Genomic DNA, 27,474 nt, shown 5'->3' with positions numbered 1-27,474 from the left:
AGAGACTTGCTCCTGAAACTTGCTGATTGTTATGATGCCCCTAGCTAGTTCTATCTTACTTCGGCTCCCACCATATGTAGAAATGTGACATTGTAACATGGGCCAATCGAAAGCTTTCAGAGATCACATCTAGGTCATGTCAGCCAATTATTAGGCTTTACTGACTTGCAATGAGCACTATAAATACCTTTTGGATAAGTGGCCAGCAGGTGATACACTTTCTTGGTTGTGTGACAATAGGAAATTTGCTCCTACTTCCAAAGGTACTAGTTTATGTCATCACAATAGTCCAATAATGAGCCAAGTGCTATTTTTCCTATGCTCCAGAATTCACACCTGGATCGATCAGTCTTCAGCTGTCATTAAGACTGCGCCCATCACAACACGTCCGCCATTCTTCTCGCACTCTTGCCTTTCTTCTTCACGTTCGTCTGAAACGTTTAACAATGTTATCTTCCCATCTTCTTGGAGGCCGACCGGGTGGTCTTTTCTGTTCTCGTGGGTACCACTCAGTAATGATTGCGGTCCACCTATTGTCCGTGAGCCGTGCTGTGTGGCCCGTCCATCGCATCTTATTATGTCTGCTTTCCACGACAATATCTTTCACCCCGCTGCGTTCTCTGATTATTTCATTTGGTATGTGATTCAGAAGGGAAATTCCCAACATAGCTTGTTCCATTGCCCTTTCAGCTACTGACAGCTGCTGTTCTTCTCCCTTCGTCAGTGCCCACGTTTCACTGCCATACAGCATGGCTGGCAGCGTTGTTGAATTGAACATATTTGTATGTGTGGTCTTGTCGATTTTTCCCTTGAGGATGTCCTTGATGGAATTAAACGCACACTATCCTGCCCGAATCCTACGCAAGAGTTCTCCGTTCAGGTCTTGGTGCATATTAACTTCTTGGCCCAAATATATATATTGTTCCACTTCTTTGATTTCTTCTCCGGTTACCGTTATTCAGGCTTTTCGTAAGACATCTGATCACATGTATTTCGTTTTGCAGCAGTTCATTTTCAGGCCGACCTGATTCCTTTTCTTGTCGAGTCTTCATAGCATGCTCTGCAGGTGGTTGGTGCTTTCGGCAATTAGTACGATGTCCGTGAATCTGAGATGGGATAATCATTCTCCAGTTATGTTGATACCACTCCTCCAATTGATCTTGTTCATAACAATTTTGAGGCAGGCGGTAAATAGTTTCTGTGAAATCGTATCTCCTTGCTTTACGCCTTTCTTGATTGGGATGCGGAGGGGAGCTTCGAGGACAGTAATGTCTGTTGAAGGAAGCGAATACTGGATGTACAACAAACGGATGTACTGCGTGTTAATGCCCTGCTCTGCAAGCACCTTTAATATTGCGTTAAACTCTACACTATCGAAGGCCTTTTCATAGTCGACGAAAGCAATGCACAGCGAGAGTTTGTATTCCCTCACTCTTTCTAAGAGTAAATATATGGTCAATTGTGCTGAAATTTTTTTGAAATCCTGTCTGCTCTCTCGGCTGTTGTTCATTATCACCTTTGTGAAGAGCTTGTAGATGTGAGAGAGCAGGCATATAGGGTGGTAGTTCTTAAGATTTTCTCTATCGCCCTTCTTGTGCAGCAGGATGGTATTCGACTCCTTCCAGCTTGATGGTATTTTTCCTTCTTCAAGATATTGACTAAATCTTAAAGCTAGGGCCTTTCAAAGTTTTTCGCCTCCTGCAGAAATAATATCTGACGTTATTCCATCTTTGCCTGGAGCTTTCCCCTTCTTCATCTGCTGTAGTGCACTTCGGACTTCACTGACGATTATTGGGAGGATGCGTTCTTCTGACTCTTGGAGCACTGGGAGAGGGACGTTGATTCTTGATTTGAACAGTTCTGTATAGAAGTCCTTGCAGACCTCCTCCATCCCTGCTCTGTCGATTACTGTCTCTCCTTCCTTGTTTTTCAATGCTGTTATGCTCAATCTGTACTGCATCAGTTCCCGCTTGCATGTCCTGGGGCTCTTGCATGATTCAGCTGTTTTGAGGAGCTTTTCTTTCCGGAAGTTCTCAAAATCGTCCTTCAGTTTTCGCCGTATAAGCTTGCACAGAATGGCGTACTTGAGGTTGTTATCCGAGCTCCTTTTCATGTTTCTCCACTTCTCCAACAAGCTTTTCATTTCATTCAAGATTCATACACTTGTGGGAGTGTAGGCCTAGATGACCTGGAGGGTAGCTTTTGACTCCATTTGAAGATGCAGCAACCAATATGTGATGATATTAGCTGGCATAATATGACACACAGTGAGGGTTGTCCTTTTCCATGTTGGCTGGGATGTAGAAGCTCTTTACACCAATATTCCACATGAGGATGGACTACAAGCTGTCAAGAACAGTATCCCTGATGAGGCCACGGCAAACCTGGTGGCTGAGCTTTGTGACTTTGTCCTCATCTACAACCATTTCAGATTTGAGGACAACTTATAACTTCAAGACTGTGACACTGCTATAGGTATCTGCATGGCCCCACAGTATGCCAACATTTTTATGGCTGACTTAGAACAATGCTTCCTCAGCTCTCGTCCCCTAGTGCCCCTCCTCTACTTGCACTACATTGATGACATCATCATCATATGGACCCACAGGAAGGAGGCCGTTGAAGAATTCCACCTGGATTTCAACGACTTCTACCACACCATCAACACCACTTCCTGGACACTACAGTGCAAATAAGTGATGGTCACATAAACACTACCCTATACTGGAAACCTACTAGCTGCTATACTTACCTACATGCCTCCAGCTTCCATCCAGGACATATCACACAATCCATTGTCTACAGCCAAGCCCTGAGATACAACCGAATTTGCTCCAATCCCTGAGACAGAGTGAAACACCTACAAGAGCTTTATCAAGCATTCTTAAAACTACAGTACCCACCTGGGGAAGTGAGGAAACAGATTGACAGAGTGAGACGGCTACCCAGAAATCACCTACTACAGGACAGGCCGAACAAGGAAAATAACAGAAAACCACTGGCCATCACGTACAGCCCCTTGCTAAAACCTCTCCAGCACATTATCAACGATCTACAACCTATCCTGGAAAACAGTCCCTCACTCTCACAGACCTTGGGAGGCAGGCCAGTCCTCGCTTACAGACAACCCCCCAACCTGAAGCAAATACTCACCCTCAACTACACACCACACCACAGAAACACTAACCCAGAAACCAATCCCTGTAGCAAACCTTGTTGCCTACTCTGTCCCCATATCTACTCTAGTGACACCATCAGAGGACCCAACCACATCAGCCACACCATCAGAGGCTTATTCACCTGCACGTCTACTAATGTTATATATGCCATCATGTGCCAGCAATGCCCCTCTGCCATGTACATTGACCAAACCGGACAGTCCCTACGTGAAAGAATAAATGGACACAAATCAGACATCGGGAATGGTAACATACAAAAGCCAGTAGGAGAACACTTCAATCTTCCTGGACATTCTATAATAGATTTGAAAGTAGCTATGCTTGAACAAAAAAACTTCAGAAACAGACTTCAAAGAGAAACAGCAGAACTAAAATTCATTTGCAAATTTAACACCGTTAATTTGGGCCTGAATAAGGACTGGGAATGGCTGGCTCATTACAAAAGCAGCTTTGCCTCTCCTGGAATTGACACCTCCTCATCTATTGTTGGGAGTGGAGTATATCCACCCTGATCGAATTGGCCTTGTCAGCACTGGTTCTCCACTTTTGAGGTAACTCCCTTCTCTTCATGTGCCAGTATAATAATGCCTGCATCTGTAATTTTCACTCCATGCATCTGAAGAAGTGGGTTTTTTACCCACGAAAGCTTATGCCCAAATAAATCTGTTAGTCTTTAAGGTGCCACCGGACTCCTTGTTGTTTTTGTGGATACAGACTAACATGGCTACCCCCTGATACTTGGCACAATGGTGTGATGCTGATTTACTACAATGGAGCTATACCGATTTATACCAGCTGAAAAACTATATTATTTATACAACAACCAGAAATGTGCATTTCACATGAGACATTGCAAGACATGGTTCCTGCTCTAAAGCACCTTCATTCTAAATTTTTGACGTAACAAAATGTGTATGGGTGAGTTGTGGGAAGGGATGGGGCAAAAAGAGGTGTGGATTGCAATGCAATTACTTGATCAAATTAGGAACTCACACCTCTTGGTGGTTCTGCCAATTTGGTGCTGTTAAATATAGAAAGATAAAGAAAAGAGATGAATATCATTAACTCATTCATTTTGGATGTCACAGAAGAGTTTCCAGGAAGATCAAAGTAGGGAGTTCATTTTATGCATAGGAAGTGGCATAAAAAAGTGCCAGAGATAATCAGTGGAGAAGGGGATAAATGGGGTATTAAGTCAAATATCATTAGCGAGTGGAAGAGGGAGGGCATCACAAGCTAACAAACAAGGTCAAACGAGCATAGGAATGGATTTTTGTCATTTAAATTTGATAGGCTGGAGAAGAGGGGAGGCATTGGAGAGATTCCAAGTGTAGTGGTGTGATTGGATAGAGAGGCTAGGAAGGTGTTTTTAACCGTCACTCTTTGGATTAGCTGGAGGGAAGCAATATGAGTGTCAGTAAGGCAAAATAACAAGAGATTGCAGAAATCAAAAAGGAAATGTTCAGGGCACAGATGAGAGTTATATCTGTCAGGACAGAAAAGATTTGAATGTTTCTACAAAGCATGTATTTGTTTTTGGTAAAGGAGTGAAAGGGGTTTCTGCAATCAAAACCACTAAAAATGCCTCTGGATAGCAGGCAGAGGAGACATTAAACCTGATCTAAATCAGTGTTCATTTTCTTTTCCCAGATGAAAATGACTGGTTAGAGGATTTATGAGGGTGTCAAAATTTATGGCAGATGGGCTGGATTAGGACTCAGAAATACTGTAATCCAAATCTTTACTGCCAAGTATTACAGAGATCTCCTTCTGCTGGGCTACACTTAATACACAGTCAGAAGGAGCAAGCACTGTGGAGACTGAGAAGGATAAGTTGCTAGTGGAACTGCTTAGTCTGGCAGAGGTAGCTGAAAAACTGAATTTAATTTTCTGCAAAAAACTTCTAGGAGGAAGCTATTTCTTTATTTTCAGGAAAATGCATCAACAGAATTTTCTGATCACCTACAGAAAATAGTTTGGAAAATGCTGAGAAAACTTTGGTTTGGGTCAAAAAGTTTTAGATTGCAAATTTCTGACCAGGGCTGAGTGTTTTATCATGAAGAGGAAAGGCCCTAGTGTGTCCCAGAAGCCAAGTCAGATGGTTCATGGAAGTAAAAGTTTCTCTTTTGAACGAACACTGGGATAAAATTGGTGGACACTTCTAATTTATGGGATGGAAGGTTAAAGTATTTTAGTGCTGAATCTTAGTGCAGCATTGTAAATCTGCAGTAGTGCCACTGAAGTCAATGACAGTTATGGTAGATGTCTGTGGGATAACTCCAGCTACCAGTATGATACATATGTGACGTTGCTAAAAAGTTTGCCAACTTCTGAGAAGACCCAGGTCTGGAGTAGCACAGCAAAATAGTCTCTGGAAAGGAGTTCAGAAAGAATCATAGAATCATAGAATAACAGAGTTGGAAGGGACCTCTGGAGGCCATCGAGTCCAACCCCCTGCCCAGAGCAGGACCAATCCCAACTAAATCATCCGAGCCAGGGCTTTGTCAAGCCTGACCTTAAAACCTTCTAAGGAAGGGGATTCCACCACCTCCCTAGGTAACGCATTCCAGTGTTTCACCACCCTCCTAGTGAAAAAGTTTTCCCTAATATCCAATGTAAACTTCCCCCACTGAAACTTGAGACCATTACTCCTTGTCCTGTCATTTGCTATCACTGAAAATAGTCTAGATCCATCCTCTTTGGATCCACCTTTCAGGTAGTTAAAAGCAGCTATCAAATCCCCCCTCATTCTTCTCTTCCGTAGACTAAACAATCCCAGTTCCCTCAGCCTCTCCTCATAACTCATGTCTTCCAGTCCCCTAATCATTTTTGTTGCCCTTCGCTGGACTCTCTCCAATTTCTCCACATCCTTCTTGTAGTGTGGGGCCCAAAACTGGACACAGTACTCCAGATGAGGCCTCACCGATGTCGAATAGAGGGGAACGATCACGTCCCTCGATCTGCTGGCAATGCCCCTACTTATACACCCCAAAATGCCATTGGCCTTCTTGGCAACAAATGCACACTGTTGACTCATATCCAGCTTCTCGTCCACTGTCACCCCTAGGTCCTTCTCTGCAGAACTGCTGCCTAGCCATTTGGTCCCTAGTCTGTAGCGGTGCATGGGATTCTTCCGTCCTAAGTGCAGGACTCTGCACTTGTCCTTGTTGAACCTCATCAGATTTCTTTTGGCCCAATCCTCCAATTTGTCTAGGTCCCTCTGTATCCTATCCCTACCCTCCAGCGTATCTACCACTCAGTTTAGTGCCATCCGCAAACTTGCTGAGGGTGCAATCCACACCACCCTCCAGATCATTAATGAAGATATTGAACAAAACCGGCCCCAGGACCGACCCTTGGGGCACTCCGCTAGATACCGGCTACCAACTGTACATGGAGCCATTGATCACTATCATCTGTCTCTGATGCAGTAATGAGATGCCTTTTAAGTATAATTGTTTTCCCCCATCCCTATCCTTCAGTTTTCTGATTTCTCCTTATTTTAATTTTCCTTTCTCTTCCTTCAGTTTGTCTCATTTTGCCCTGTCATTCTTCCCACAAAACAGCTACGAAAAACAGTAACATCATGGTTATACAAGAATCCAGTCTAATTTATTTCTTCATTTGCCTATGTTTTATACAAAATTATTTTTTCCTTCAAAATATGAGGCAAGATGGAGAAAATGTAGATTTGACCTTTAAAACACAGCCACATTATTATTTGTTCACTGTTACTAAAGTTGTAGGAGTACAATTGTAACACAAGCAGTTTGCAATCTGTATGTATGGCACCGTTTAATATTCGTAGTGTTGGATGGAATGTTCCTTGGCTTAAGTGTCCATTCCCCCCCCCCTTTTAATTTTAACTTTTTACATTAGTCTGGATTATTATACATAAACCACTTAGTTTTCTCCTTTTTCAGTAAAGTGTTTCTTTCTCTACTTCATCTCTTGTTCCACCCAATCCAAACTCCGCAATTCCTATGAGTTCTACCTTCCCATTATTAATTCTACCATACTATTGATCTTTCCTTCCCTTGTCCCTTCTGTTGTCTCTTCTGAAACACTTCCCTGTACTAAAGACTTCCTTTTTTCTATCATTTAAAAAACCTTCTTTATTTTTAAATGTTATCAAGTAGATTTAATGTACAGTAATAAACCAAACAAATATACTAATATACTCCAGTGCAGAGAGCCTACTCCAAAGCCCTAGGTATCACTTAAGCCAGGGGTTCCCCAATTTGGTTCGTGGCTTGTTCAGGGTAAGCCCCTGGTGGACCGTGAGATGCTTTGTTTACCTGAGCATCCGCAAGCATGGCCGTTTGCAGCTCCCAGTGGCTGCGGTTTGCTGTTCCCGGCCAATGGGAGCTGCCAAAAGCAGCACAGGCCAGGAATGGCGAACTGCAGCCAGTGGGAGCTGCAAGTGGCCGTACCTGTGGACGCTCAGGTAAACATTGTCTCATGGCCCGCCAGGGGCTTACCCTGAACAAGCTGCGAACCAAGTTTGGGAATCCTTGACTTAAGTATAAACGTACTGTACAGTGGATGTATACAGTTTGTGGGGGCCTAAGTCCTGAGGTAAATAGTGCTCTAAATTCATGACAAAATAGTAAAAATAGAATAGAATAGAAATAGTAGAAATAGAAATTGTATAGTGATTGGCTTTACAGGTGTTACTAATAATAATCAGGTTTATTTGTGGTAATGTCTAAGGGCCAACCAAGAATGGGGCCCCATTGTATTAGGCACTGCACACACACACTAAGAGCTAACTAGACAAGACAGACGTGATGGGGAAGGCGGTAGAACACACAAATAGAGTGAACAACGTGATGGTAGACAGGATGTTAGTTCAGTGACTTTTTTATTTGTGGATTTGTGTAGGAGGGAATAAGATAAATTGGGAGGAAAGGGATAAGAAAGGGTTAGAGGGACAGGGCAGGGGAGAAGAGGGTAAGAGGCGCAGGTGTGGAATGAAGCTGAGGTGAAGAGAGAGTTAGAGCAAACAGCCTATCTGCACAGGGCAGAGAAAATCCAGTCAAAACTATAAAAAGTTCTCAATAGACTCATAGACTTTAAAGGTTAGAAGGGATCATCATGATCATCTAGTCTGACCTCCAGCGCACTGCAGGCCACAGAACCTCACCCACCCACTCCTCTAATAGACCAATAAACTCTGGCTGAGTTACTGAAGTCTTCAAATAATTATTTAAAGACTAACTTACAAAGGGAATCCACCATTTACTTTAGTTTAAACCAGCAAGTCATCCGGAGCTCATACCACAGAAGAAGGCAACCTCCCTGCCCCCTGCCAAGGTCTCTGCCAATCTGATTCAGGGGGAAATTCCATACCGACTCCAAATATGGTGATCAGTTGATCTTTGATCATGTTGGCAAGACCCCTCAGCCAAACACCTCGGAAAGAATTCTGTGTGGTAACTCAGAGCCCTTCCCATTTAATGCCCCATCTCCAGTCGTTGGGGATTTTTGCTAATAGCAGTCCGAGATGGGCCACATGCCGTTGTACGCAATCTTATCATACCATCCCCTCCATAAACTCATCAAGCTCAGTCTTGAAGCCAGTTGGGTTTTTTGGCCCCACTCCCCTTGGAGGGCTGTTCCTGAACTTCATTATTCTGATGGTTAAAAACCTTCATCTGATTTCATTCCTAAATCTGTTGGTGGCCAGATTATATCCATTTGTTCTTGTCAACATCAGCGCTTAACTCTAATAACTCCTCTCCCTCCCTGGTATTTATCCCTGTGATGTATTTATAGAGAGCAATCATATCTTTCCCTCAGCCTTCATTTGGTTAGGCTAAACAAGCCAAGCTCCTTGAGTCTCCTTTCGTAAGATACGTTTTCCATTCCTCTGATCATCCTAGTAGCCCTTCTCTGCACCTGTCCCAGTCTGAATTAATCTTTCTTAAACATGAGAGACCAGAATTGCACATGGTTCAGGATGAGGTCTGAGTGTCCAAAAGTCCCTGCTTTGGCTACTTCTGCTCCTACCTGCTGGAGTCAGTGGCTGACTCCTCTGCAGTTTTTCCCCAATGCTAAAAGGTGGTAGTTGTGGCAGGAGGGAGGCATGTGGCTCTCCCTCCCCCCCATGTGGGGGGTGTCCCTGCACAATTCTGGGTTGGGGGGGTGCCTGGAGGGAGAGATGGCCCTCTTAGTAGGAGACATTGCACTAACAGCATATAGTTATCCTAAAAGTAATCACAGCATAGTTTAGGTTAGGGCTGTCAAGCGATTTATCAAGCTATTAAAAAAAGTAACCATGATTAATCACACTGTTAAATAACCATGAATACCATTTATTTTAAATATTTTGTTTACTACATTTTCAAATATATTAATTTCAATTGCAACATAGAATACAAAGTGTGCAGTGCTCACTTTATATTTTTTAGTTTACAAGTATCTGCACTGTAAAAAAAAATTGTATTTTTAATTCACCTCATATAAGTACTTTAGTGCAATGTTTTTATCAAGAAAGTTGAACTTACAAAAGTAGAATTATGTGAAAAAACCTGCATTCAAAAATAAAACAATGTAAAACTTTAGAGCCTACAAGTCCACTCAGTCCTACTTCTTGCTCAGCCAATCACTCAGACAAACAAGGTTGGTTACAATTTGCAAGAGGTAATGCTGTCAGCTTCTTGTTTACAATGTCACCTGAAAGTGAGAACATGCATTCCTCTTCGAGTGGTGTCCCTGTGGGTGCTCCACTCTAGGTGTCGGTACGTCCCTGTGCTGGAGATTGGAGATTTCTCGCAGCAGTACTTGGTTGGGGGAAGGGCGGGCACAGGAGTCGTCTCGTGCAACCGTTGTCATCTCCTGGAGCGCGCGCTCCCCCGACCGTCCCTCAGTTCCTTCTCAACCATCTGCAGCTGCAGACAGAGCTCCACGGCAGTGCTCTCTTTGATACTTTCTGGGATTGGGGGGGAGTTTCAAGTTACATAAGAACTTCTTTTTAGTCTATACTTACATTGTTTAGTTACTCTTAGTGTATACATAGTTATTCTTAGAGGTCACCCCCCCCCCAAAAAAAAAGAGAGAAGAAGGAAGACTTTCTCTCCTTTACTCCCCGTTTGGGAACAGTTTCTACAGTTTACCATTACAGTTAACCCTTATCTCTCGAGACGTGGGATAACTGCAGTCATGCTGGGCTCCACAGGATTTAAAAAGTGTGACTCCTGCCGTGAACTGATGCTGGTCTCTGACGGCCACACATTCTGCATTTGCTGTCTGGGAGAAACTCATATCTCCCAGAAATGCATACATTGCACCGACTTAACAACAATGGCAAGACGTGATCGGGATCTCTGTTTGAAAATGCTTCTGCTGGAGAAGTCCCTCCAACCTCCGCAAGAGACGTCCTCTGGGGAGTTTCATAAACAGAGATCCCTGAGCTCTTATAAGGCTCCGACTTCCCAAACTGTCAGGAAGTGAGCCTTGACCTCTCCAGCAAGAGTCTCTCAGACAAAGAGAGCTTCCCCAGTGAGGTCTTTACCCTCAGTTCTCCACTTATCCAGAGTGAGCACTTACGAGGCACCCGGCTCCTCCGGCACCATCCCTCAGCGGACCCCTGCTGAGCCCCAACGCGTGGCACTGGAGTTGAGATGTCAAGTCTCCTCCATGGCACCGAGTACCCCAGTGCAGAGCACGGCACAGGCAGTAGCACCGCGACCAATGCTGCTGCCACCAACACCGACTTAAGACTTGCTGCCGCCTAACAAGCCGAATCCAGCACCGGTCGGCGCTCCAACGGTCAACCGCAACCCCAAGGGGGGACCAGCTCAACTCCTGCATCCTGCTGACATAGCAGTTTCTTTGGCACCGCAGTCACCACTGCTCAGCACCAAACAGTCCCCGAGCTACATAGCATGGTACCGTCCTTCATCTCCTGCACCACACTCTACGCATACTGGCGAGGAAGGAGACGTGCAGGACAATGGCTTCTCCTCTCAACGTTCATCCCCATCACAGAGGAGACCTACATGGAATGCTGTGAAGCCTATGCCTCATCCCTCCAAGCATTCACAGCCTTAGTATGCACTGCACAGCACTGGCCTTACCCATTAACACCTTACCCCTTGCAATGGCCACAATGGGGTCCTTGGCCCACATACCAGAACCCCTATTCTGGTCCCCTTTCCCCAGCAACAAGAGGTTCTAGAGTACACCCATCATTACCACATAGAGAAACCTCTGACCCCCCTAAGAGAGAGATAGAAGAGGAAGAGATACTATCTCAGGCAGACCTGGATGATTCACCACCTACCCCACATTCATCTGCTGCACCAGACAAAGTGGTGACGCCATGTACCCCACGACACCAGATGACCTGAAACAGTTCCAAGAACTCTTCAAAAGAGTAGCAAACAGCCAAGAAATTGCCTTACATGAGGTGCAGGAGAATCGTAAGTTGTTAAAAATCTTACAACCGGCATCATCGACCAGATTGGCCTTCCCGCTGATCCCACTGATCCCACGGGTCATCTGCAAGATATGACCCGACAGAGCATATATGATTCTCATTGTCCCCACATGGCCCAGATAGACTTGGTTTCCATACCTTTCATGTCTAGCAGTCTGTGCCCCACAGCCGTTGCCTTTCCGGACGGACCTCCTGTCCCAGAAAAAGGGTCTGATGCTCCATCCAGACCCAGCGAAACTCCATCTCAAAGCGTGACTCCTCTCTGGTTCCAACATGGGGAATTGAACTGTTCAGAGAAAGTAAAACAGGTATTACTAAATAGCCGTCGCCTCACAACTAGAAATACTTACCACCACAGGTGGAGAAGATTCTCCCTTTGGTGTCAGCAAAAACAGCTGGATGCAACCGAGGCGCCTCTATCTATGATCCTAGACTACCTACTAAAACTGAAGGAAATGGGGTTAGCTATAAGCTCTATTAAAGTACACCTCGCTGCCATTACAGCCCTCCACGCACAGATAGAAGGAGCTTCAATATTCGTTCTCCCGATTACACGGTGCTTTCTAGCAGGTATACAGAACACGTACCCAGAAGTATGCCAACCTGCACCACCATAGGATCTCAGTCTTGTGCTCAAATGTCTCACAAGACCACCCTTCAAACCTCTAGTAACCTGCTCGCTCCTTCATATGTCAATGAAGGTTGCATTTCTTGTGGCAATCACGTCTGCCAGACATGTCAGTGAAATAGCAGCACTGATGGCTGAACTACCGTACACTGTATTTACCAAAGACAAAATTATGTTACGTCCTCACCCAAAATTCTTGCCCAAAGTGGCTAAAATTTTCATATTAACCAAACCATACACTTACCTCCCTTCTATCCCAAGCCACATAACGACTCTCGAGAAGCAACGTTGCACATGCTAGATGACAGACGGGCCGTAGCCTTCTACTTGGACAGAACTAAACCATTCCGCAAGTCACCAAGACTATTCGTCTATACAGTATTGACCCAGAGACTCTCCAAATGGGTCTCTACCTGTATTCAAACTTGCTACCACCTGCATCACAAAGAACCCCCCATGGGCATCAGATCCCACTCAATGTGAGCCATGGCGACATCAATTGCATTCTTGAACAATGTCCCCTTAATAGATATTTGTAGAGGTGCAACCTGGTCATCAGAGCACACTTTTGCAAAGCATTATGCTATCACCCAAGGCCTTGTCTCAGACTCTGTTGTTGGCCTTACAGTGCTCTCATCACAAACTTATACATAACTCCGAACCCCTACCATTCCTGGTGGGGTACTGCTCTACCAGCACCTAGAGTGGAGCACCCACAGGTACACCACTCAAAGAAGAAGTTACTCACCTTGTGCAGTAAAGATGGTTCTTCGAGATGTGTGTCCCTGTGGGTACTCCACTACCCACCCTCCTCCCCTCTACTTTGGAGTTCACACAGCCGAGCTCTGTGGTAGAGAAGGAATGGAGGGACGGTCGGGAGAGCACACGCTACAGGAGGTGCCAACGGCTGCACGAGACAACTCCTATGCGCGCCCTTCCCCCGACCGAGTATTGCTGAGAGAGTATTGCTCCAATCTCTGGTGCAGGGACGCACCGACACCTAGAGTGGAGCACCCACAGGGACACACATCTCAAAGAACCATCGTTACTGCACAAGGTGAGTAACTTCTTCTTCACATGGCACTGTTGTAGCTGGTGTTGCAAGATATTTACGTGCCAGATGTGCTAAAGATTCATATGTCCCTTCACGTTTCAACCACCATTCCAGAGGACGTGCTTCCATGCTGATGATGGGTTCTGCCTGATAACAATCCAAAGCAGCGTGGACTGATGCATGTTCATTTACATCATCTGAGCCAGATGCCACCAGCAAAAGGTTGATATTCTTTTTTGGTGGTTTGAGTTCTGTAGTTTCCGCATTGAAGTGTTGCTTTTTAAGACTTCTAAAAACATGCTTCACCCGTTGTCCTTCTCAGATTTTGGACAGCACTTCAGATTCTTAAACCTTGGGTTGAGTGCTGTAGCTGGTTTTTTTTTAGAAATCTCATATCGGTACCTTCTCTGTGTTTTGTCAAATCTGCTATGAAAGTGTTCTTAAAATGAACATGTTATAGCAGTCTCGGATGATGACCCAGCACATTAAATATATGCAGAATGCAGGTAAATCAGAGCAGGAGACATACAATTCTTCCCCAAGGAGTTCAGTCACATATTCAATTAACACATTATTTTTTTAATGTGTATCATCAGCATGGAATCATGTCTTCTGGAATAGTGGCTAAAGCATAGAAGGGGCATACAAATGTTTAGCGTATCTGGCATGGAAATACCTTTCAACGCCGGCTACAAAAATGCCATGCAAATGCCTGTTCTCACTTTCAGGTGACATTGTAAGTAAGAAGCAGACAGCAGTATCTCCTGCAAATGTAAACAAACTAGTTTGTCTGAGTGAGTGCCTGAAAAAGAAGTAGGACTGAGTGGACTTGCAGGCGCTAAAGTTTTACACTGTTTTGGTTTTGAATGCAGTTATGTAAAAAAAAAAATCTGCATTTATAAGTTACACTTTCATGATAAAGAGATTGCACTTCAGTACTTGTATGAGGTGAATTGAAAAAATACTGTTTCTTTTGTTTATCATTTTTACAGTGCAAATATTTGTAATAAAAATAGTATTAAGTGAGTACTGTGCACTTTGTATTCTGTGTTGTAATTAAAGTCAATATTGAAAATGAAGAAAAACATCAAAAATATTTAATACATTTCAATTGGTATTCTATTGTTATAAATGCGATTAATTGCAATTAATTTTTTTGAGTAAATTGCGTGAGTTAACTGCGATTAATTGACAGCCCTAGTTTAGATGTAAAGGTTACTTACAAAATAGAGTTTAGAGGAAGGGAGAGTTTTTGCACTCTTGCCGTTTTGTGATGTATGAATAAGACCTGAAAGTTTTTTTTGGAGATGGTGGGGGTGATTCTGCTTCTCTTGTCTTAAATATAAAGAATTTCAAACCTACTTTTCACTGGTTTGTTGGGGGGGTGGGGTCTCAGAAATTTGAACTTAACTGAAGGGGGTCAGTTGTGAGACTTAAGGGAGATTTCCCCTCAGTTGTTTTAGTTAAATAGGTATTAAGAAAACAAACAATACAACAAAGCAGTCCCAAAAATCTGAGAGAGCTCATTTCCCCCCTCAGTCAAGTTTCACTAGCTTAGTACTTGGGATGTCTTAATCTTGCTAGTTCTTTAGTCTTCAGTATAGACATGACCAGAATTTCTAATTCAAAAATAAGCAGCACACCCTCCTCTCCCAGCCTCCTCTTTTTTTTAAAAAAAATGCAACGCCTTGCAGTCTTCCTTTATACTTCATAAGAGAGCAAAAAGGGCACAAACCCAATTTACTTTCCCCTTTTGTAGGTCACTTTAAGAATTGAGAATTGGCTGTGCACACAGTCCATAGAAAAAGAGTTCCAACATATCTGAGCCTAAGGAGGAAAAGTATGCGGTTTTACAGAGGGAAATGATAGTGGATGAACGGACAAATCAGAAGCTGAACACCCAATTACAAGTGAGGGGAATAAATGAAAGCACCACCCTATAAATGCAATAAAGCTGGGATTTGGAAAGCTTTGTTAATAAAATATAGACTCAATTTTCAGTTCTAGTGATAACCAGTCCAGCCACCTAAATAAAAGCATGACATGAGTGCGAAGAGGATAACATTCTGCTACTCATTTGATGTGTTATCTAGATGGCAGATAAAAAGTAGGCTATTACAGTAGGCTAGCCTGGGAATAAATAAATCATAAAGTGTAGACCTATATTTTGATCTCTGCTGAACTTCCTGATTTCTAGAGAGATTAAATAGATAAAATCTAATATATCCAGGATGGACAGGGAAATATATGGACTCAAAAGAGACTTTGGAATTCTTCAGAGTTGAAGCAGTATTTTTAAGTGGGAGTAACTGATCTCAAATACAGGAACTAGTATGGTATAAAATAATCCGTTTATTCCCTGCTAAAGCCTCCATTTCCTCCCTGGGTGAATTTATCTACATTACATGAAATATTCTTGGATAGGCATTCTTGGATAGGCAACCTAAATAAATCTTTAAAAAGAAATAAAAATCTGCATGTGATTAACAGATACATGATGATGATGATGATCAAAACTATGTCATATAAGAAGGGGTCCAGTAGCCTGTAGATATACAGAAACTGTAAACAATAGGCCCCAAACTAAGCCCTGCAAATACCTATGGTTCATGAGATCAAGGGAACGTTTCCCCAGAAAGAACAAGAGCGAACTATTTGAAAGATGTAGGACCATGTGAAATCCTGAATACCAAACAGCCAGGGCACAACAAGGGTATGAATACATAGCATTAAATATGGAGAGTACGTTCTAACAAAATTAAAATGACACTATTATAGTCATGGAAAATGACATCAAAATCCCTACAGAACATCTGGAATTATTTAGCTGACAAGAAGTTCCTTAACAAAGACTCCGAATTAAAGCAGTGTGAACAATAGATTTTTTTGGTTCAGTGACCAACCCAAAAATGTAATAAATAAACAAACAGTTTGTTTTGGACTGATTTAAAATGAAAAATCTTCTGAATTTTTTGTCACCTAAAAAAGTAAAATCACATTTTGGGTTGAATGCAGTGTTATGTTTTTCCTGAAATGAAATGCTTTGTTTCATTTTTTGAGGTTTTTACTTTCTAAAATGAAATAAAGTAAAATTCAGAATAAATTTTGAATCAGAATTGAAATGTTTCATTTCACAGATGTCAAAATGAAACATTTTGACTTTTACTTTGGGGAGTTTTTGAATGAAACAATTTGGCAAATTTGACACAAATTTGTAAAATATTTGTCAATCCAAATCTGCAATTTTGAAGTACAGTTTAGTTTGAAATTTTTTGCCTAGCTAGCTCTGTTTATAAATAGATCACTGTTCTATTTTTAATTTTTAAAATTCATTTATTTTAGCTGTGTTGGATACCCTAAGAGCTCCATCTTGTTTTCTGAGGCAATAGTACTCTTACCCCATACACTTCATGGGGCTCACATTTCTAAGCAGTGAAGTGGACAGTTCCAAATGACCTTTCAGTAAATCAGTTTCCACTGAATCATCAGCCCTAAACACAAACTGATATGTGTCTGTTATGTTGGTTCTGTGCCACAGTAACTCCATTGAAGAAGACAGAATTGCACCAGCATAAAATCAACATAAAGTAGAGCGTCACCTAAAGATATGGCAAAATCTGGCTGATAACATACTTGGGTGGGTTCAGCAATGGGGAAGAGATGAATCATTCAAACCCATTCACCTTTTACAACACTGATTTGAATGCTGTGCGCCTCATGTAGTGGCTGTTAGGCGTGAGTTGGTGACTTCAGTTCAGTTCCTAAAACACAGGTGTCCACGTTTCAAACAGCGTCATCGCAAAGTGACTCCGTTTGTAGCAGTCTCAGTTGAGACACCAAATATGAAATCTGAGACTCTCGTAACCTAGCAAACTCCCTTCACTTTTTCCAGATGAAGTACACTGGGGAAACTTGCACTGGATAAACTTCCAATTTCCAGTGCTGTTGGGACAGCACCTTTCACGAGCTGTAAATTCAGTTATTTATCAATAATGAGGACAGCACAGTAAATATGTAGCCACAAACAGTAGCAAAGAATGAGTAAAAATAAATAAACTTGAATCCCACAGAATATTTCTCCAGGGTAGGATAATCAAAGTATAACCCAACGACTCTGGGGGGTCATTGGTAATAGGGATTGAACTCACCACCTCTGGATCTAGAAGTATGAGCCTCTACTGACTGAATTAAAAACATCCAGCTCTTGATAGTTTACAGGCTGTAGCAGACTCTCAGATCTCTGTGGTTCATACGCTAAAAAGGCACAGAGAGCCCCATGGTGCATGTGTGGGAAAGTAAATCACACTAAAAATAATCCCAACTCTATGATATGTCATGTTCTCTTTGTACTTTACAAAGTAGTTTCAACACTCATCATTATGAATTAAAGTCTGTGATGTTAATTTTTATTGATGAATCTTTCTTTATTTTTGGTTTCAGAGGAAGAATTTGTCCCTTTTCTTCAGCATTGGTTTATTGACTTTCTGGGGGACTGCACTGCTGGGTGTCCGCTTGTACTGGATGGGCAACAAGCCACCAAGTTTTTCCAACTCTGATAACCCAGCAGCTGACTCAGACAGTTTTCTTACACGCACTCTGACCTTTTTTTACTTACCGACCAAGAACCTCTGGCTGTTGCTGTGCCCGGACACCCTCAGCTTTGATTGGTCTATGGATGCTGTGCCTCTTCTTAAAACAGCCAGTGACTGGAGGAATCTACACACTGTGGCCTTCTATGCTGGACTCCTCCTCCTTGCCTATTCTAGCTTGAAGAGTTCCAGCAATAAGAGAGAATGCAATGGGAAAACTGTAATGAATGGCAAGCAGAATACTAATGGGCATAGCTGCCACTCAGACATGGAGTACAAGAGTTTGGAGCTGAAGTCCAGCTTTGCCTCAAAAGAAGAGAATGGCATAAAAAAACATGTAATCCAGAGACCTCAGCTTCCTTCAACTGAGAACATTGTACTTCTGTCTCTGTCTTTGTTAATAGTGCCCTTTGTTCCTGCCACAAACCTATTTTTCTATGTAGGCTTTGTAATAGCAGAGCGTGTACTCTATATTCCTAGTATGGGCTTCTGCCTGCTGATTACAGTGGGTGCCAGGTCCCTTTATGTCAAAGCCCAAAAGCGCTTTCTGAAGAACTTGATCTTTTATGCCACTGCTGCATTAATTCTTTTCTATGGACTCAAGACTGTTGTCAGGAATGGGGACTGGCAGAATGAGGAGATGCTGTATAGGTCAGGGATAAAAGTAAACCCAGCTAAAGGTAATACACTTACCATGGTGAATGTTTTGTTCCTGCCTGTCTGTGACTGTCTTTTCTTTCTAGGTTTATCAGCTGTGTTTAGAGAAGATACATTTCAGAAATGTATATTAGGTGCAGTAATGCACACATTGGTGCAGGAAAAAGAACGCAAAGCAGGAATCATTTTGATTAGGTATCACAGATTTGATATTAAGATGCAGAAAATTGGGGGAAAAACAAGGTAAGAAGATACTTTATTTTATAATCTGTGTTCTGTTTTTTGGAATTAAAGATGAAACATTGTTATTACAGACTCTGCCCAGTAATTTCCATTACCTGGTATCTGTTCTCCCTGATAGACCTCCTTTAGTGACTTTGCTATTGGATATGAACAGGAAATATGAGAAATAATCAAAGAGAACTTGAGGGAAGTTCTGTTTTTAAATTTCAAATGATGTAGGTAACACTGATATCACATAACAAAGCTGGGTTTGGGTTATTCAAATCGGCAGGTGACTGTAGCCCATATTTCCAAGCACTATGCAGGGTTTTAGCCAAACAGGCGTACCTTAATGTGTTAATGCATTAAAGGCATTATGTGAGAGACAAGGTGGGTGAGGTAACACCTTTTATTAGGCCAACTTCCGTTGGTGAGAGAGACAAGCTTTCACGCTTACAGACAGTTCTTCTTCAGCTCTGCGTAAGCTCAAAACCTTGTGTCTCTGACCTAAAGAAGTTTGTCCAATATATTACCTCACCCATCTTGTCTCTCTAATATCTTGGTGGACCAACACGACTACAACGATACTGCGTTAAAACATGTGTCAGATATTTGAGGTGTCACGGGGCGCAGACTCACCAGTGGCACCTCCGCTTGTTGTCCTTGGGAATTAGCGTTCCAGCCTCCGGAGCGCCCTCTTCAGGCCGGTGTCTCGCCTTACTGCTGGTTCCTGTGTCCCTTCCAGGACCCCAGTGCCCCTTTCACTGGGTGCTGCCTCCTAGCAGTACCCCACAGTTCTGGGTCTCCCCCTCCCAGGAGAACCCCCCACCCACTATCCCTACCTCTCCTCAGTCGTAGGCTCCTGCCAGTCACCAGCTAGCTCCCGCGCCCTGGGGCAGACTGCAGTATGAACCACTCATCACAGGCAAGGTTGGGTTTGGATCTGCTGCCTCTGCCTACCCGTGGCTGCCCATGCAATCCCCGTACCTAATAGATTTTACCAGGCCTGCAGCCTGGGGCTTTCCCAGGCCGGAGCTCCCAGGCTCCCTTGGCCTTTCCCCAGCCCTGCTCCAAACTAGGTCCTCTATTCAGGTTTCTGCAGCCAGGTCCCTCCCTCTCAGAGCTAGAGAGAGAGAGTCTTCTGGGTCTCTGGCCCACAGCCTTCCCCAGTCAGCCCTGCTGCCTTCCTTCTACAACAGCCCTCTCCCAGGGCTATCTGAAACCCCTCTGGGCCCGAGCGGGTGTCCACTCTGCTACATGAAGCAATAGAAAAGTACCTCACATTAAGCCTGCTTTATTTACAGGCCAATGGACTTAGAGGGGGTCTATTGATTGATTTTTATGTGTGTTATGAAAAAAACTAAACAGCATTTTAACTTTTTTCACTTAGTAGTGTCCTAGAGTACTCTGCTCAACAGCTCATCACATGATGCTGAATCAGTAGTTGATGCTGACCAACCTGTGCTTTGGGTAAGAGCAGGGGTGGGCAAACTTTTTGGCCTGAGGGCTACATCAGGTTTCCAAAATTGTATGGAAGGCCAGTTAGGGGAGGCTATGCCTCCCCAAACAGCCAGGCATGGCCCGGCCCCCAACCCCTATCCAACCCCCCCTGCTTCTTGCCCCTGATGGCCCCCCCGGGACTCCTGCCCCATCCAACCACCCATTCTCCCTGTCCCCTGACCACCCCTGGAACCCCTGCCCCTGACTGCCCCCCCCCGCCGCCCCATCTAACCCCCCTCTCCTTCCTGACTGCCTCCCTGGGACCCCTGTCCCCATTCAACCCCCCCTGTTCCCCATCTGCCCCGACCCCTATCCACACCCCCGCCCCTTGATCACCCCCTCAAACTCCGTTGCCCTCTGTCCAATCCCCCCCGCCCCTTACCGCGCTGCCTAGAGCACCGGTGGCTGGCGGCGTGACAGCCGAGTCACCCAGCTGGAGCCAGCCACACCATCGCACAGCACAGAGCACTGGTTCAGGCTGGGCTCTGCAGCTGCGCTGCCCCACCCCAGGAGCTCGCAGCCCTACCGCCCAGAGCATTGCTCCAGCAGAGCAGTGAGCTGAGGTGTGGGGGAGGGGGGACAGCAGGGAAGGGGCCGGGCAGGAGGGTCCTGCATGCCGGATGTGGCCCGTGGGCCGTAGTTTGCCCACCTCTGGGTAAGATAAGAGTGCAATGCTACAGTCTAGCTACTATGATAATAAATGGTAAATGCAGATGTCAGTGTAAGCTGAAAGTCAAGGCGGGAGAATAAAAGCAGTATGACTTACAGATAATATGCTTTACAAAACAGTATTTAAGTTACTTGTCATTTGTAGGCCTAATTTTCTAATGTTTTCTTCATATTTCTGTAGCCTGGGAGTAAAATATATAAAGTTATACAGTAAGTGACTTTGTGTTAACAGTGTCAATGACAAGCACATCCCATTTTCTAACTTTATTTTGCAAAACTGATTCATAGATGCAACAGACATTGAAGAAAAATAAAGTAGGTGAATGGCCAGATAGTAAATAATCCTCATTGCAGTGCACATACATTCCAGTGTTCTGATTGTCAATATAAGACACACAGCAAAGATTAGTCTTCCTTGAAAAGAAAAGACTACGCCCTCATTTGACAAGGTGATTTCCGATGCTCTTATATCTCACTGTTAGTTCTGTCCCTAATGGAGGTTCCCTGAAGGTCAGTGATTGTGTAGTAGCTATCCCTTAGTCTTGGACTAGGTTCTCTGATGGGGTTTTCCTTGCCACACTTAAGTGCTGCTCCAGTGAGAAGCCTGGTTGGTAGAGGTGGTGCTAGAAATGGTACATTAGAACTAGTTCCCGAAGACAAACTATGCTAATTTTATTATTCACCTTTATACTGGGGGATAGATATTTAGAGTATAGAATCATAGAATATCAGGGTTGGAAGGGACCTCAGGAGGTCATCTAGTCCAACCCCCTGCTCAAAGCAGGACCAATCCCCAATTAAATCATCCCAGCCAGGGCTTTGTCAAGCCTGACCTTAAAAACTTGTAAGGAAGGAGATTCTACCACCTCCCTAGGTGTAAACATATAGAGTATGTCTATACTACAGCTGGTGGCTTGCCTCCTGGCCTGGATACGCAGACTCATGCTAGATCTGCTCAACCTAGAGCACAAAAATAGCAGTGTGGATGTTTCAGCATGGACAGCGGCTCAAAGTAACTGCCTGAGTCCAAGCCCTCCCAAACCCTTTGATCCGAGCTCAGGTGGCTAGCCTGAGCTTCCACAAGACCCACGCTGCTTTTCTTAGGCGCTATCTTGAGCATGAGTCTGTCTGTTCAGGCCAGGACTTATCATCTGAGATTTAAGTCAGTATGACTACCTGGTTTCTAACCTTACAAGCAGACTGCATTTTCACATATTTTAGAAGATGTTAGGAGACAGTTCACCAATTTAGTAATATAAACATGGTGGAACTGATTGGAAATCTCCCGAAAATAGCCATGTACTGAATATTTACTAGTCCATATGTGTCATAAATCACATCATTTGCTGAAAACTCCCAGAAACTATGCCATATTGCCCAAGCTCTGTTCATTGTACTGGAAAATTCCTAGACTATCCCAGTCTTGGAGTATTCTAATTTATTTGATATTTCTTATGCTATTCAGGCAATCAAGACTGGGCTGGACTGCCAACCCAAAGAATTCAACAACCCAAATAGATCAACAATCCAAACTTCTTCCCATTATTTAATGACTAACATAAAATATAATTTATTATTGCCTGTCCCATGATATTTTTTTAAAAAAACATTAGAACAAAATATTATATTCAAATTGAAAGAGACAAACAAATGTGGTGGTAGTGATAGGGAAGTCCCTTCTTTCTCTCCTGGCTGCTGGAAAGAAGATACCACTTAATCTCCTTTCCCATAGTCAGACCATCACTGTCCCTCTTCTCCCTCAACTCCAGTAGCTTTGGTTTGCAAAGAAATATTTTTCTAGGACGTTCTACCATCTTTCCCCCTCTGCCTCTGTATAGATCACCTTAACTGGGAATTGGTCCTGCTTCAAGCAGGGGGTTGGACTAGATGACCTTCTGGGGTCCCTTCCAACCCTGATATTCTATGATTCCATGAACACTGTCTTGTATCTCAGGCTAATAAGGGAACAGGAATCACTAAAAAGACTATTCCTGAGAGGACTGACAAAATAGGCAGAGGCCTGCAAAGAGAGCTTTTGCTGCAGACTGATGTTACTAAAGCCATTCCTTCTTCTGCCATCATGGGGTTTTGAGACAAAGTCTTTCAGTCTGCCCCTTTTGCCCCACCATTGAAGAGAAAAGAGAATGTGAGTGACATTCTGTATGACCTCTTCCCACCCTCTCTGGCACTCCTTTTCTCCATGGGTTCTTGTTGCAAGCAAAGCAAGTAGAATTCTATCTCGGGGTAGAGTGGGTGTGAAAGCTCCCACTCTTCCAGGCTGCAGCAAACTTACCATGATTTACCGTTGTTCCATACTGTTCTTGTCAATCACGGACAGTATGAAAAAGGCAGTTAAAGGCCTGGCCCACTCTTCTACTTCCCTCCTCCGCCCCAGCCCCCCGAAAAAAAAATGCCCCAGAAGAATCAGGTGATTGGAATCTTTTAAGGCTGCCACAAAGCCATCACACACACAGGCTGTTCTGTTTGACCCAGTGTACAGCAGGTATCTGCCAGTCATTAGCTGATGGAATTGAAGTGTGGTTTTGGGATTCCATATCTGCATCAGTTAGCATGTTGTTCGTTTGCCATTTTGATAGAAGCAGTGGCTTTTTCATAACTAGTTTTTAAATAACTCCAAGATGAGCTGAGTCTTGCCTCATTTTTGTTTGTCAGGACTTGGGAGGAAAATGGTCAAGATTGATTTTTGTAGTTTATGGATTCTGAAATGGCTGCATAAATGTCGACTAGAGGGAGGGATGGGGAGAACTGTCTCTCTGTGACTACCTTCAACTTAATGAGCAATTTAACTATTAAGCAGTGGTTCCCCCTCACTTGAATGAAGCTTTTTTTTTTCCTTTCTAAGTTTTAAAAATTCTGACCGTATTTACCAGTTCTGCTGAAAGTTGACAGTCACGGTCTGTGTACCAATTACTCTGAATTTAATAGAAAATTATAATTATACACAAAATAATTGTGCTCATAGTGTCTTAGTGTTATCCCTGGTTTTACTATATAGTCCCAATAGCTGGCTTCATGCAGCAGATTTTTTTCTCTGTGGAATGCTATCATTTTGAACTTTAGGGAATAGCTCAACTAATTTGGATGTTCAGATATATGACTTCTGATGAAGTAGATAACCTCAAAATAGTAAATAAATAATTTAAAACTGTAATTGAAAGAGGGTTGGGTATTTACTGTAATGCGGATTGGTTCTTTATTTGGCTGTGTTCACTGATTTTGCTGCCGTTTTTAACTTTAGACCAGTAATTTATTGTTGATGCAACTCCTTAACTTGTTAGAGCTGGTTGACCAAACTGATTATATGGAATGCACTTAAGCTAGTGCTTAAAGTTAAGCACGAGAATAAATCCCATTGATGTCAATGGAACAATGTGCTCAAATCCCACTGGATTCAATGGGACTTCAGTGTGTGCTTCAGTTCTTTCCTGAATCAGGGCTTCAGAACATCCTTGATTTAGAACTAGTGTTACTCTTTACATGCACTGCCACTGCCTGGCATATCAGTTCTTATGTTATTCTGTGGAATCAGTAAGTCAGGAGCACAGCCAGCAGCAGGGCCACTATGTGTTAGCTGTAACTGGTGTGTGAAAAGTTATTGGGCACTGAAAGTCTAAGCCTAACTATGCTTTGTCCCCCTCTTTCCAGTCTTGATCTTAAGAGGTTGCCTTGTGATTCCAACAGGTAGTAAGAAAACTTTCTAGAATAGAAAACTGAAAGAGTTAAAGAAGTTTCCTTCTCTGGACAGCATAGTCTTTTTCCAGCAGGATGAATCACTTGTCATTGTATTCATGCCTGTAGGAAGATTTTAAAACTAGTCCAGTTATTTTTGGATTTTGCATTTGCCATCGTTTGCTAAAATAGTATTCAGCTTTGGTCATTTCTGACCTATTTCTAACTTTCTTCACAACTGTGGTGGGTTTATTTTAGAAGATTGCCTGCTATGGCTTTGAGCTGGTAAGGAGCAGATGTATAAAATATATATGAATGTCAAGATCTGAGTGAAAAGCAGATCAGTGGCATAGCTAAGTACAGTGGTTGTTGTATGATCATTTAATGGTTTGTGTTTTGTTTTTTCTTTTTACATTTGCAGGAAAACATGGTACTTGCATGATTGTATATATATTTTAAAAGTCTATTTGTGGTTTAATTAACTTACTACTAACATCTGTTTTACCTGAAGGAATTTATAGAATCTTACTTTAGGATTCAGTTTATTTTGCATCATTTGTTTACTTTTTGCCTCCCTCTGTTTGAACAATGAAAGCCTATGAACCTTGCTCCATTTTTTTAAATAGCAAGTTTCATTTTATGATTATCCAGGTGTTGCACAATCTGTAACGTTAAATTCCTCTCTAGTTTCCCATTACAAATGCAGTGGGAGAATTTCTTTGTTTAAAAATTGTTTTAGTAGGTATTATGAACAAAAATAAAACCACCTCACAGACAAATGTCTGTTTATATTTTGGGACCTATAAATACTTAACGTGATTCCAGCAAAATTAAAGTTTGAGCTCCAATGTGAATTGACAGAGTATCTATTCTTTCTGCAAACCTGGTACCTGTAATAAGTGTTCTGTATGCCGTGGCTCCAATGGTGGTGAACACAAGTTGTTTCCATCTGATCTGACAGCCTGTTCTGATTGGCCTTATCTGTGTAGGAAAATGACCAGTGGCTGACAATTTTTGTCATCAGTGGGTTCCTTCCCTCTTCCCTACCCATTCAGTGGACACTGAGAATGTAATAACTGATAGGGTAAATAGGACACAACAGTTTCCAGCACCTTTGTAGTAAACAATGTGGTCTCAGTCATGGGTACTGCAAAGCAGCCAGGCTTACTGCGAGGGGAAAGGATGGAACAAACCGAGATTGTGCACGACAGTTAAACCTCTTCCCTGCTAGTCAATTGAGGAAAAGGAGGAGGCCCACTGATGACAATAGTTTTCAGCAATGTGTCTTTCTCCTGGTATAGACAGAGCCACTGTTAACAATTGAAACTTTGCCAACAATGGGCTAGGAATCTCTTGAAACAGCTCTATGGCTTTGTTTTCAATAGCTAAGGGTCCTGCACATTCCACTGTTGCTCTATGAAGAACAAGCCTTGTTGCATACCACACATTCTGTTTGCATTCCCAGTGAATTGCAGCATAATGTAGTATGTTTGAGTTGGCAACCAAACGGCACTTTTGTATCATGGGCATTTGGAATATACTTTGCCCATTTTGTACATATTAATATTGCACCATTTGACATTCTTCATATGTGTCACTCACTATTAAAAATGTTAACTTCTCTGTCAACCACAGCATCAGCAGTTTTGTCATGTTCCTCTGATATTTCCTTTATACTCACCAATAATGACAGCACTTTAAAGATATGTCTACACTTATGGCAACGTGTAGAGTACAGACAAAGCACGTCAACCTAGCATGGGTATAAATAGCAGTGAGGCGCTGCTTAGGCAAGTAGTGTGCAGACAAACCGAACCTTCGGGTATGTACCTTTCCTCACCACAGGGAGCTGCTGGAGCCTTTCCCTGCTGCAGGGAAAGGCTCTGGCTGTGGTGAGGCAGAGTGGAAAGGCTAAGGTAGCTCCCTGCTGCCACAGTCTTTCCCCACTGGAGGTAAAAGCTCCAGCAGTGGGGAAAGCCCCTGGCTGAGGGGAAGCTGGGGGAGTGGCTCCTCTCTGCCAAAGCCTTTCCCCGCAGCCTCCACACTGCGAGAGCCTTTTGCTGCCATGTGTAGCTACACACAGCAGCGTGGACACAGTCTGCCTTTCACAGTGGTGTGTAGCTACACATACCCTGCATGCCTCTACAAGCGTAGACAAGGCCTAAGACTAGGACAGGTTATTTGAATACTACTAATGTGGGCAGGAGTGGCAGGTTTGTGTAATTTTTGGTGGTGCCCAGAACGGGTCCAAGTCTCACCCCCTCATAAACATGCCTAAGGCTCTGGGATGGAGTTTGGGTGCAGGGGGCGTTTGGGGTGCAGGGTCTGTGAGGAAGTTTGAGTGTGGGAGGGGTGCAGGCTCTGGGACAGAGTTTGGGGGCTGGGGCAGAGGATTGGGGTGCAGGAGGGGATGCAGGGTGCTGGCTCTGGGAGGGAGTTTGGGTGCTGGATGCGGGCTCAGGGCTGGGATGGGCTTTTGGGGTGTAGGCTCTGGGAGGAAATTTGGGTGTGGGAGGGCTGCGGGCTCTGGGAGGGGGTTTCGAGTGCTGGGTGCAGCCTCTGGGAGGGGGTTTGGGTGCGGGTGCAGGCTCTGGGCTGGGACAGAGGGTTGGGGTGCGGGAAGAGGTGTGGGGCATGGGGTTGGGGTTGAGGAGCCTGGGGAGCAGCAGGCAGGCTGCCCTGGAGTTGAGGCCAGGGGCCAGAGAGGAGGACTCCCCCCAGTCCTCTCCCCACTGGCAGCAGCAAGCTCCGGGGGAGAGGGCCCCCCCACAGCACGACACTCACCCAAGCCCCCCCAGGCTGCTGCTCAGGAGGTCCAGCTAGGATAAGCCCCTGCTCCCTCC

The 27,474-nt window shown here is 43.7% G+C and overlaps 1 protein-coding gene across 5 annotated transcripts in view; it reads left to right on the top strand.

Moving 5' to 3' along the window:
• Window positions 1–27,474, top strand: part of TMTC2 (transmembrane O-mannosyltransferase targeting cadherins 2) — a 379,113-nt gene that overhangs the window by 198,366 nt on the left and 153,273 nt on the right. For all 5 annotated transcript variants that reach the window (XR_012156727.2, XM_073327618.2, XM_073327617.2 and 2 more), the window contains exon 3: window positions 17,745–18,573. Coding sequence is in view for 4 of the 5 variants with exons in the window: in XM_073327618.2 (XP_073183719.1) it covers window positions 17,745–18,573 (829 nt within the window). In the remaining variant the exon portion in view is untranslated. The remainder of the gene's footprint in view (window positions 1–17,744; window positions 18,574–27,474) is intronic.

Source organism: Lepidochelys kempii, chromosome 1 (assembly GCF_965140285.1).
Source record: "Lepidochelys kempii isolate rLepKem1 chromosome 1, rLepKem1.hap1, whole genome shotgun sequence".
In the NCBI taxonomy this organism is placed as follows: domain Eukaryota; kingdom Metazoa; phylum Chordata; order Testudines; family Cheloniidae; genus Lepidochelys; species Lepidochelys kempii.
Note: the sequence above shows the minus strand (reverse complement) of the source record. Positions and strands in the feature narration are given on the sequence as shown.